Here is a 13,041-nt window from a genome sequence, read left to right on the forward strand (position 1 = left end):
ACTTCTAAAGGCTTACACAAACCAGATATGACCTCAAAAAGCTTAAGAGATTTACCCATCTGTAATGTTAATCACAAAATTAGCAAGAGAAGAGATACATTAGTGAGTCTATTGCCTGCCAAAGAAGGATTCATTCCCTATAAAATATTTCTGAATGCTTGCCTTTTGTAGCAAAAACTACAAGGACTGTAATTCAGCAATGGAAATCCCATTACTTTCAGTGGAGCAGAGCTCTGGGGGCTCTACTCTTCCTGATTCCATCCCACAGAGTCTGCCTCTGGGGGAAAGCTTCAAATTTGATTGCAGGAAAATTTCCAATCTCAGCTTGTAAAAACACCCCTCCAAAAAAGTAGTTCATCCAAAGTTAGTAGCAATAATCTCAAATGCCTCTTCCATCATAGTGACACTGTTTAAGCAAATCTTCAGCGTTAGCATAACTTCCATTATGAAGGTCTGGTCTGAAGGAGATCTGTTCCTATCCCATGTTCATAAAGATGCAATTATGGAAATCTGTGAGCAAAATCTTGTGATTAAACTCCGAGTGGTTTAATCCAGGTTGAGTCTAAAATCATTAAATAACAGTATTATGTGACTCACGGCTGTTGTAATAACAAATCAAGGACACTGGTGATTGGGATAGGCTCCCTGTGTGCCAGGGCTCCAACACAGAAGACACAAAAGGCATTTTTAATGCAAGAGCAGAGACATTCCTGATAAAATGAAGTGGCTGCACAGCTGCAGCTCCCATTGCCTTTGCCAGGGCCTGCATTACCCAGCTGCTCAGCAATGAAGAGCATCTCCTAAGGAGTAGGGGACGTGGCAGCACCATGGGGAGAGACACTAATGCTCTTTTTTCCTGACATAGATCAAGGCCCAATTTGAAATCATTTATGCTCAGTTGCCCTGAACATTCTCCCAAAGCCATTTAAGATCTGGGCCCACGTATATTCATTGCATGTACCCAAATCAAGCACTGTCTCCTATCATACAGGAACATACACAAGCATGTGAAGCTGCCACAACTATTACAACTCACCTGTTCACTGCTCCTTGCTAGATGTCACAGCTGAAATTTAAAAGGGAGCAGGATCTGACAAACAAGGTTCCCCTCTCAAAACACAATTTAATAGTTATTTGTGTCTGCCGTCGGTTCAAAGTCCAGCCACCTTCTCCAGATTTACATTTTCAGCAAGAGTATGTGAAGGGTTTATTACTGTGATGCACAGTTTAACTCTACTCACCGGTTTCTCATAACAAAAAAATCAGGGGCAATTGGGTAATTTTATAGTCTGTGGTATGCAGTAATTCCTTCTGTGCATTTCCTTCTAGTTCCCATCTACATGACACCCAGATAGTGGTGCTTTGGGTTTGAAGTTTGACTTAATCTTTATTACAAGCTTTGTGTTTTAGCAATGCAGAAACTGGGATTAAAAACTCCTGCCTGTAAGAACATACTGTCCCCCATTTCTACTACAGCTGCTATGGGCAAATTCAACATGTTTGTGGGGACACGTGTGATACCTTTTGTACTATTCCTCTTGGCCCTGTCAGTGGCAGGCTGAGGTTCCTTACAATCCAGTGACCCCCAATGACAAGAGCAAACCCTTTCTCAGGCACAAAATGCCCCCACAGTACCAGCAGATCAGCCTCAGCAAGGCAGCACTGGCCCCTTCCACCAATGAGCTGCACAGAGCTGGCCCCACTGCCCTGACCTGACATGTTTGCCAAAACTGGTGTCCACTTTAACCAACAGTTATCAGAGAGCTAACGTGTTCACCTCAGCTCAGGGTCTTCACGCGGAAAAACTTTGCAAGTTCTGCAGTATTCACAACACACTCATTGTTTTTGCTCACTTGTGGGCCTTGGTTTTCAGCCAGACCTCCACCTTGCCTCTGCTTTTGTAAACTAGTAATCACACAAGGCTTGATTCAATAAGGAACAATTTTAAATCTCTTCCTAAATCAGCAAAGCGATTCGGTATTCTACACAATCTGAACAAAACAGAAGCATTTTGCATTCAGATACAGCTGGTCACAGAACCATGCAAATAGCAAACCAATCTGTTCAAATGGACTCGTGCTTTATCTAACACACAGCAAGAGCTGACAACTGTGGAATTGTTTTGCTGTGGAATGGCTCTGCCTGTCAGTCTTGCAGCTTTCCAAATATCAGGCAAGCAGCATTATGACTCAGTTTTGGAATTCAAAAAACAAATGTCTGTCGTGTGTCGTGTGACTTTTATGATTCATGAAAACAAACGCAGCATCCAACTATCATATTACACAGGCAGAAAGAGTAAATAGCAAAAATGAGGTCAGATCGAATCAATTCTTTCAAAAAATGTGGTTCTCCCCTTCCCCTCCCATCACGTCCCAAACCAAGGAACTCAATGGTAATTACTGGAAGTGATGTTGGCCATACGGAGCAGTCGAGCCTTTCACTGGGCACAGAATCCTCCAAGCAACCAGAATGCCCAAGTACAACATTTACACAGATGTTTTTCTTTTGAAAGTGAACAAAACTTCTGAAGTTCCCCAAGACATTAAAAGAGATGCACTGCTTTAGTCCCTTCACATAACTGCATGTAATAATAACAATGGCTAATGTCGATTATGTTAAAATATAATGTAAAATACTTACTATAACAAAGTTTTAAATCTCTCTATATACGTAATATTAAAATTTAACCTGAATGAGTTAAAACATTTTCACATATCCAAAGCAAAATGAGAAAGTGAAATAATTAATTTCACTGTTTCCTTGATAAGTAAAAATAAAAATACCTCCTATCCAATTCAAAATGAAAAGAAAATTCAGCTTTGATAAAGATTTCCTTTCCACGAGAAAGCCTCACCATTTTAATAAGTCCCTTGAAATGTTTGCTTTAATAAAAACCCAGTGTTCAAGTCTCCGTTGGGTCTGGAAAGTTTGGAATTCATGCAGATAGTAATTATTAGTGCTGACTCAGCCATAAATCAGGTCCAAATTTGATTGAGAATTCTGTAACTTGGATTTTTAAAGGAACTACTTCTATGAATGCAGCGTTAGAAATATTTGCTATAGGGATTTCCATTTCATATCATATTGGATCTGCTTTTCTGTCTAGAAAAAGATGCACAAAACAAATGTTATTACATTTTATAGCGTTTTATATGTGTTTAAACACTGTCATGAGCAAGAGTAATTAGCTAAATGCCTTATCCCTTGTCTCTTTTTTTAAATGAAAATTGTGATGAGTTATGCTCAGAGATATTTTTGTCCGTGCTACAAATACATATATGTATGCAAAATGAGAGTAAGTTAACATATTACTATCCTAATTATTAGTACCATATGTCAGGTTAAATTAATATGTATTTTTAATTAAGAGACAAAAAATTATGCATTTGCCAGTTACACTCTTCCTCATATCAAACACTATAGATTATCATAATTCAGTATGCAGCAACTAATTGTACTTGCAAATGCATTTCAAAATGTTTTAGTTGTCCTAGCTAGCTCTATTCGCAAACTTCTCGTGGTAAAAATCCAGCAGTGTATCAAGTGAATTTAGGACTCTTCCTCCAAGTTTTAATCAATACCAAAATTCCGATTCAGATCATGGGCTTCTCAAAGATGTCATTATTCTAGGTAGGAACGGGTAATGACTATTTATAGTCTGCAAAAAATAAGATGCCAGTAGCATCCTGAGCTTCAGCAACATCATAACAGCACAAGTTGTTTGACCGGAGAATTTCATAGTTATAGCGTGGTGCAAAAGCAATTTCACTAGCCTGCTGATATTTCATTTTATGACCGTGGCAAAACTTTTGTTCTGTTGGGGGAAGAAGTTGTTCATTCTATGAAGGAGGTAATAGCAGTATCATTCTTAATACCAAAAGCCCTCAGCACAAAGCTCTGCCATTTAAAGATAATTACAGCTTTTTAAAGCTTAAATCAAATTATGATACTACTTAAACATAAAATAGCCAATAAATTATCCTTCGCATTTGTCTAATGAACATTTTTAGTGCCAGCAGTTTCTTTTGCAGCCAAGCACACTTCTGAGCAGTTTGATATACCGTTACTAAATTTGAACTTTTAGTCACTACAATAGTAATTGCAAGAGCAAATCAGGGAATACAAATCCCTGGTTTTGTCAAATGTTCATCCATCTGTTCCACACACAACAGCAGGAGAGCTCTATTAGTTTAAATGCCTTGTATAAATGAATGTATTTGTAAACTCAAAGCACAGAATACATTTTGCCCTGATGCAAAAAGCAACCAGTGCAATCAGCATAAGCAATTTCACCTGCAGTCCAGCGTGCAGCCTATTGTGCAACTGTTTCATCAACATGCTTTTAGATGAATGGTTTTCTTTTCAGTCACTGCAGGAAAAGAGTTGCAAGCATGTGTTTCTGCTAACGTGTGTGTGTGTGCGCATGTGTGTATGTGCAATGCTTATGTGGCCTTTGCCAGAACTGACGAGAAACAGATGTGCTGGTGAATTAGTTCATTGTAAACCTCGTACCATTTTCTGTTCTGCACAGATTCATGTGGAGGACTGTAAACCCCCGAGCAAAACCCACGGGTCCTCTTCTTGTTGCTACATTCTGGCCTGATCTGCCAGAGAAAATCGATGCTGTCTATGAGGCCCCTCAGGACGAGAAGGCTGTGTTTTTTTCAGGTATTAGCTTTAAGTTTTAAAATGTAAGTAGCCATTTGCATAAATGTTGCATTGGAGCTCAGTTTCCTCTGGGCTGTAACAGGGCCAGGGAATGGCCTGCCCCAGAGCCAGTATAGCCCATGGGGATGGGTGACAGATCTCAGACATCCCATGCTGAGGATTTTAGGACAAAGGCTGGATTGGAAGGACTTTGAACAGCATTCAGCCTTCATTACAGCAAAGGGGAGCTATGAGCACCTGGAAAGATACATTTAACAGTGAGCAAGACTGAACAAGAGTCAATATTTAACATAATATGCAACAACAGTGTGAGCTGTTTCCTCAGTCTCTGTTTTATCTGCCTTGGTGGCTCATGAGGCAGCAGGTACAGGCGGCCAGGTGAGTGGCCTCCACAGGAGAGGAGGGCAAGTGAAGCCCTGCTCTGTCCATCCCAAATCACACACATGGCTCAGCTGTACTGGCCACAACAGTGGGGCTTGAAGGCTGTTTTCAACATGAAAAACTGAGCCAGCAAAAACTGGGCTCCAGTATCTACTAAAATATGACTAAACACCTCCAATCATGTAAAAACCATATGGCAGATGCTGCTGTACATTTTCTGTACAGAAGGGAAAAAAGTAATTATAATCTATTCCATATGTCTCAAAGGCCATTTGCTGTAGTTTATGCGGAAGGGAAAAAGAAAGAAGTTTTAAAAAGTTTTATTTCAGTCAAGCCAAAACAGTTTAAATCTTGCATATACTATATATAAGCCTATTACATCTACACCTCTCTCCCTCTCTCTATAATTCCCAGGAAAATGTAACTAAACTGCTTTTAAAAAAATAAATACATAAGAACTATCAACAAACAAAGATTGATTTGAAAGTGACCTGTAACCCAACTATCTTAAAATACTTGCTACTGATACCCCCCTTTTCTCCTGAACTTCTCAGGAACTCAAATGTTATACCTTATACTTACATTAATGCTTTACTTTCTTTCTCTCTAGCACAAAATCAAACAAATGTCCTTTCATAAAAGAATATTTCCACAGCTTTCAGTGAATCCAGTGAGGGTATTTACTAAGTAAATTCTAATTCCGTGTAAGGAATAAAGAATACCAGAACATCTTCCAAAAGTACATATTTGGAGAGACATTAGAAAATGCTGTATGACAGAAGACCATAGAAACAGGAAGCCTGGGCAAAAACTTGCTGTTAATCACTCAATAAAATTACTCAACAAAACAAATGAAGGGTGACCATGAGTTTCTGCATTGACCTTCAGGTGCCCATGCTTGGTTTCAGACCATCTTCATCATACAAGAAAATCTACTAAGTTGTTTTAACATAACCCCAGCTGTACTAAACTGAGACAGCTAAGAAGAAAGGAAGCAAGAGCACAATGAGGTGATGTCTTTTGCGGAGAGGCAGAAGTAGAAACTGTAATCACAGTACACCTGCTCTCTAACTAGTGCTCCACAGAGGGTAAAATACTATAAAGAGTAGTAGTAGAGTTAGTGCAATAAAAAGCCCCATAACAAAGCATAAATGAAGAAATATTCCTCTGTATCTGATTAATAAACAGTGTGTGTTTGCTCTGCTTTCTCTCCTATTTAGGCAATGAGTACTGGGTTTATTCCGCCAGTACCTTGGAGAGGGGATATCCAAAGAAACTCACCGCCTTGGGACTACCCCCTGACGTACAGCGTGTTGATGCAGCTTTCAACTGGGGCAGAAACAAGAGGACGTACATTTTTGCTGGAGACAGATACTGGAAGTAAGATACGTTGAAGCGGTGGTGGTGTGCTGTTAGCCACACTGTGCCTCTAGGGCTGAGTGCACAAGGAGGTTCAGGAGGCAGGAACCAAACCCAGGGGGTTCATCCTTTGAGAATACAAAATAAGAGCTGCCGGGACAGCGCTGACAGCAGCTATGAGCAAGGGTACCAAACCAGGGAGTGTGGCTAGGAAAGGGCTTCGGTACAGCAGCAGGACACTGGTAGGTATTTGAGAAAACAGCTTGCAATGGAAGAAGATACCTGTGAGTCTCACTAACAACCCATCCCTCCACCCCTACATACCAGCAGCTGCCTGGGGCAGCCTCAGGGTCTGAAGTGAGGGAAGTTGTCCCCTGCTGTTGGTTCATAGATCCCGCAAGAAAACTCGGACAGGAATTCCTAAAACATGGGCTGATCTCCAATCACTTGAAGCCAAAGACTGACCAGATTGTCTCTGAAATGCTTTCACTAAGCCACCAAGTTCAGAGGCACTGGATGTAAAAGAAGCAGCCACATGACTAGCAAAGCACACTGGGGATGGCTGTAAATCCCTCCAGCAGCTGATGTACCAGCCACTAGCACATTTGCTCTACTAACAGAGTTGGCACTGAGGAGATCTGAACAAACCACATGAAGTGTATCTGTTAGTGCTTTGGCAAAAATCTTGGCTTCAATTCATTCTGACAGTCTCTACAATCCTTACTCATGTTTCCAGTCCACACTCAGAGAAGTTTTTGTTGCAAAGAACACCACAAATGTGTTACTCCACAAATATCCACAAATGTGTGTAACTGTATTTGCACTAAGGTTTCTCTTGGAAAGACTGTATGAAAAACAAAATATGATGCAAGATAAGCAACCAAACTCAGGTGACCTGCTACTAATACTCTTTCCAGAAGAGATCCTGGACTCCTAGATGAAGAAGGAATGTCTTTAAAATGCCTGAAGTCTCTTACAGTGGTAGAAATAGAGATCCTACATTGCACCTAAAGAAGAGTCTACTAATAGTATTTGATAGAATTTCATGGTCATAACTTGCAGGAAGATTTGGCACAAAAGATCATCTGAAAAAGCAGACACACCTTGGTGCTTTGAGGAATTTTGTGGGTTAGCTCTGTGCTGCCTGTCAGAATGGCACAAAACTAAACCAGAGACACTAACTCTTGCTTTCACCTTCAGAGGTCTTTTCCAAGAACAGGACCTGAAGTTGGGAATGCAGACATTAAACAACAGGCTGAAAGTTGAACCACTCATGAACTGACAATTTAGAGAAAAGTTAAACATCAGAAGTACCCACCAGCTTCTCCAGGCTATAGGGATCCTTTCTGAGAGATGCTCTATATAAAATATCAAAGGAGGTGTCACAATAATTGAGTTCATTTTATATGAACATTAATTTCATGTTATGATCAAACTGGATGAGTATCTTTTTTTATCCTAATGGCTGTCGATTCCTGTAAGCAAATAAAATATCCTTTCAGAATTGCCATTTGATCATAACTTTCAATTACTTTTAGGACAGCACTCTTCTCCATTATCTAAAGAAAAAAAAAAAAGAACAACCTTAAAAGCTAAAGAATGCTATTCATTTTTTACTATCATACTGCAGAGACCATCTTAAACATTTGCAAACAGTTCTAATACAGCCATCTGCAATAATTCTGATTCCTAGCAACAACTACAGATGATGAGTTCGCAAAGCTGCTTGTCTCCTCTGTACCAACCATTGTTTTGATTAACTGCACTCCAGGGCCTCTGAGTAATTCATCACTCTAATCACAGACAGTATTTCTATCAAAGGACCTTATCAATTGCAGTCACTGCAAAATGCATAATTTATTGTTAAGAAATCAAAATAAGCTTAAGTGATTTCTAGCTGTGCAAAGAAGAAAGCAAGCAGTTGACAAATACTTCAGAAAAGCATGCATCTGTTTAACACAGACACCACAACCCTGAAGTATGCAGCTGGTTTGTTTTATACAAGGACTCTGCCCCATGGAATCAAAGCAGTTACATACCATAGTCCTTCCTGTGCCATTATCACACTTACTTTAAGTGGATTTTTTGGAAGCCTTCTCCTCTCCCTCCCCAAGCTATTTTAGTGTTATTACAACAAGATTGTTAAGCAAAGTGAAGTTTTGCAAGGGAGAAGAGGAGCTGGGTCAGATTTCACAGATGAAGTTTTAAAGCTACCCAGGCAATCTACTAGACTTCCTTTAAATATCAAAGTTAAAAATAGTAAGTAATTTAAATTAATCATTTAAATTGACTTTGACCAAGCTACTGCTCATCTGCACTGGTGTAACTTTGGATACAATCTAAGTAGTTCCATACAGCAACAAGGGAAAGGTGACACATATACAGACACGAATAAATAAAAATCAAGAATATACATGCTTCCCTCCCTCCATTACCAGTCACAGACAACCTCTCTGAGGGCCACTGCTCCTGAAGAGCTGCTGGGGTGACTGAGGCCTCATATCAAAAGCCTGGTTCAAACTCTGTCTCGTGTCACTGCTCCACAGGACGTCCCCACTCTTCCCGCTCAGCACTGGCTCCCATCCATAAAGCAGAAAAATGGGGAAACCAGGACACAGGTTTGCTCCTTCCACCTTCACTCTCAAGGAGTCTGCACCCCTGACACTTTTATTCCCTATATATGGAAAGGGAGGTCCTGGATTACTTGCTTGTGGGAAGGTAAAACTGGCTTTGCACAGATATGTCTTTGTGTACTCCAGTGGGAAGCAGACAGGGTGATGAAACAACTGGCCATCTGCAGATGTGGGTACAGGCAGAGCCATCGCTTCTGAAGGACACTGCAAACCAGATGCCATTTCCATGCAATTCAGCACATCTACACCAGCTGGGTTTTTCCTCTTTAAAGCACAGATCATGAAACCCATTGTGGTTTGGGTTGGTTTGTTGTTTGTTTTCTCCCAGCTTGCCATTTATCTGTTGATCATCACCAAGAGATAGGACTGGGTGAAAATAACAGGTTTTTAAAATGAAATGTTAGGGAAAGTAATTAGTAATTTAATAACATACTATCAATTACATAGACTATAAAGCATATTTCGTGTAAGATTTTTTAAAGATAGCCATTTCACATTAAAATCTGATACCTTCAGATGCTGGCCACTGCCAGAAAAAAATTACCTTTCCTAAAATCATGTTTTAAAATGTAAAGCTATGTTTCTGAAAAGGGTTTTTCTTAGAAAGTATGTTTTCAATTCAGCAAGAACTGCATTTCCAAAAGGAAAAATGTAAAATTTCACAGGGTTTTAAAGGATTCGGGACTAATAATGAAACAGAAACAATGTTACAATCTCAGTTATTACATTTCTGTTTGACTGTTTTCTGTAGTCACATTTGCTGAGGACTCCCTGAAAAATTCCAGTAAATTTTAAGTACAGGATTTTAATGCATGTATATAATTTTCTTTAGGTACAATGAAGAAAAGAAGAAAATGGAGATTGCATCCCCTAAATTCATTGCCGACTCTTGGAATGGAGTTCCAGATAACCTCGATGCTGTCCTGGGCCTTGGTGACAGTGGTAAGCTGCAATTCTGACTTAAATGTCTACCAAGCTCTCCTATTCGTCTGCTGTTAAACTTACTGGAGACTTGAATTTCTTGTGGCTCACGAGTAGCAACCAAATTCCCATTCAAATTTGCAAACTACTGTTTCAAAGAAACTTTGTTTCATCTCTTTATTTTCCCATTAAATATCAGTTGCTAAATACCCTACTAGTAACAGTTTAAACTTTTTAAATGAAGCATTTCGGGAATATGACCTCTCCTGAATATTTTTAACCAAGCAAATAATAATAATTATGCAAATTTCCCTTTTCATGAAGCTTATTTACTTTCAATCTGCTACTAGTCTTTATCATTTACTTCCTTGATGCTGAACACTTTGCCAAGCTTAACAAGGCAAGAAACAGCTTTTATTAGCATCTTCCCTCTTTTCTTCCTTGCCTTTTGTGGGTTTTTTTTGGTTGGTTTGTTGGTTTTCTAGTTTTGTTTTTGTTTGTTTGTTTTTAATGCCTTAAGTATCTTGAAGCATCCTACTGCTTTCCATTATGAGGATGTTCAGGTCTAGAAACCTGCTACACAAGCGTCCCTCAGGCTATGGAGAAAAGCAATCCATGATGCAGTCCCTTGTATGTCAAGGTCTCCCTGAGGGCTGGATCCAGGTCCATGTTGGTTTTCCAGTTTGGGCATGGGGAAAATTAGCTCTGAGGATTCTCCTTCTAGTGTAGTTTGAGACAGAGACTAAAGCGACTCCTGCCACCCAAGGCCTGATGCACAGGGTGTCCTCACACCAGTGCCGTGACTGGGCCAGTCCCCATGGCTCAGAAATTTACTTCTGACAGCCCCATAGGTTCCTCAGCCCCAGCACCACCCTGCTCTAGCACAGCCAGAACCCAAATGTGATAATCTCCTTGATCACAGGCACAAATGGGTTATTTTGCTTTTCTTTTTTTAACCTCCTATCAACTGCAGCTGAGAGTCTGGCCCATGGTTTTAAGTGGCCTCATATTTTACACCAATACGTGTAAATGCCTGGAAGCATTGCTGATATCACTAGTCTCTAGTTGATTTTCAACATCTATTTTGTCAGTAAGCATTTCTTCCCAGAAAATTCTGGCTCACAAAATGGTAACCTGACTTCAGGCTCCCTTTAACAAGACTGTTCTTCTCCAGGATAGGAATTTTTATGTATTTTAAAAATAAATCTTTTTATTGTGTATAAATATTTCAGGAAATAAGTTCATTACGCTTCATGAAATCAAACAGACTAAAAAACTTTGATCAAGAATTATGTGCTCTATAATCCGAATATGCTTTTTTATTTACCTTGACAGGATACACCTACTTTTTCAAAGATCAGTACTATCTACAAATGGAAGACAAGAGTTTGAAGATTGTTAAAATTGGCAAGATAAATTCTGACTGGTTGGGTTGCTGAACTGTATGAGATATTAATAACCAAATATTTACTTTTTTGTTATATGCCTTATCTGTAATTAGAAATAGAACTGAACGCTAATTACTGGACCAGTCTGGTACTGGCACCAAAACTTTAAGTACCAGTACTGTACACATCTGATAATTTAAGAGTGTTTGCCTCCTCAGTATATAAAAGATGTTTACGTATATATTCTGGTACAATTTTTCAGTTTTCATGCTAGTCATAGTTATGCCGGTGACAGAACATCCATCTTTATCCATCATTCTTTATTCCCCTGGTGCTTAAACAAAGCGTTGAAACCATTGGAGACTGGATCACCCCCTGTGTTGGACACATCCCAAATAGGCTCAGATGAGATGTACCAGCAGTGCACTTTGATTTTTTTTTTTTTTTTTTAAATACAACTCTGTTATAAATAGACGGTTTGTCTTGATGTTTTTCACCCTTTTGCGAGTCTGATCATTACTTCCATTTATTTACATAATAATACAGAAAGACTGTCAAAGGCACAGGTTGCCTCGGGATTTGATTTGTGTTGATGCATGATGGAATCATGGCAAGAAAGTGTAAAGTATTGTTTTAAAGTACTTTTTATTTTAATACCTTAGTTAAATTTAGCAATTTGCTTCATGCACTTTGTTACTACTATATAACTTGTTTATATGGATGGAATGACTCAGATTTTTGAAGTCAATGCGTTATACATAAAAGTCAAGTATTATTGTTTAACTCTATTTTCTGTTCTTTATAATATTGGGGTTTTCTTCGGTTAGGTTTTTTGCTTACGCATTGTGCAACAGAAAAATGTTCTTTTCACAGTCTGATGGAATGTTTCTCATTAAAAAAAATAAAACAGAAAAGAATGTCCCACACATGAAGTGCCAACGATACAAATAAAATCAAATTACACTGTCAACACTTCTCATGGCCAGGCTTCCTTTTATCATTTGAAATTAGAAATTCAGTAGCAAGCTACAGTAAAATGCCTGTCAAAGGAAAGACAATATTACCCCAATATGTAACTGCATACAGGATTTATTTAGAAACCTAGATTATTTTCTGTTAGTTCTAAGACATAACTGCAGCAATTCCCATTACTGAGCTGATATGGTCCCACAGCTCCATGATGCCCACTGCCTCCTCAGGACAGTCACCGTGTCTGTCTGTCATCCGAGCTCCTCCTCCTTATCAGCAAACTGCCTCACCACAACCCAGACAGGAGAGTCAGCATACACACTAGCAAACGCATCCTATAGCGAAGGTAAGCTTGAGAAACAGAGATGTAAAACCTTACTCCTGACTATGAGATCAGACACCATTTGGCCAAGGATCTTGTCCAGCGTCATGAACGTGAAATGTTTAGTGAGACTCTATGGGCTGCACCACACCAGTGGTCAGCCTATCCTCCACAACACCTCTCACTATGAGTCCATGATTCACAGAACTGGCTGGTAACCAACTAACACCTGAACCAATGATTAGTTCTTACATCCCCTACAACTTCATGTTTACACTTAGTGCTTTCCTGTTCTAAGTACAGGGGTTTTGCTGTAGTTTTCTGAAAAGATGCCACTTCTACAGCAGCTGCATTTGCCAAATCATCTTCCCACTGCACACAAGCCAGACGTAACTCCCAC

The 13,041-nt window shown here is 39.4% G+C and overlaps 1 protein-coding gene across 1 annotated transcript in view; it reads left to right on the forward strand.

Annotated features, from left to right (window-relative positions):
- Window positions 1-11,401, forward strand: part of MMP2 (matrix metallopeptidase 2) — a gene marked incomplete at both ends in the record, with an annotated part of 32,951 nt that extends 21,550 nt beyond the window's left edge. The window contains 4 exons of the mRNA XM_080351876.1: window positions 4,532-4,668; window positions 6,270-6,429; window positions 9,874-9,983; window positions 11,298-11,401. Of these exons, the coding sequence (XP_080208002.1) occupies window positions 4,532-4,668; window positions 6,270-6,429; window positions 9,874-9,983; window positions 11,298-11,401 (511 nt within the window). The remainder of the gene's footprint in view (window positions 1-4,531; window positions 4,669-6,269; window positions 6,430-9,873; window positions 9,984-11,297) is intronic.
- Between the last annotated feature and the right edge of the window lie 1,640 nt (window positions 11,402-13,041).

This window comes from Nesoenas mayeri (genome assembly GCF_963082525.1).
Source record: "Nesoenas mayeri genome assembly, chromosome: 12".
Taxonomy (NCBI): Eukaryota; Metazoa; Chordata; class Aves; order Columbiformes; family Columbidae; genus Nesoenas; species Nesoenas mayeri.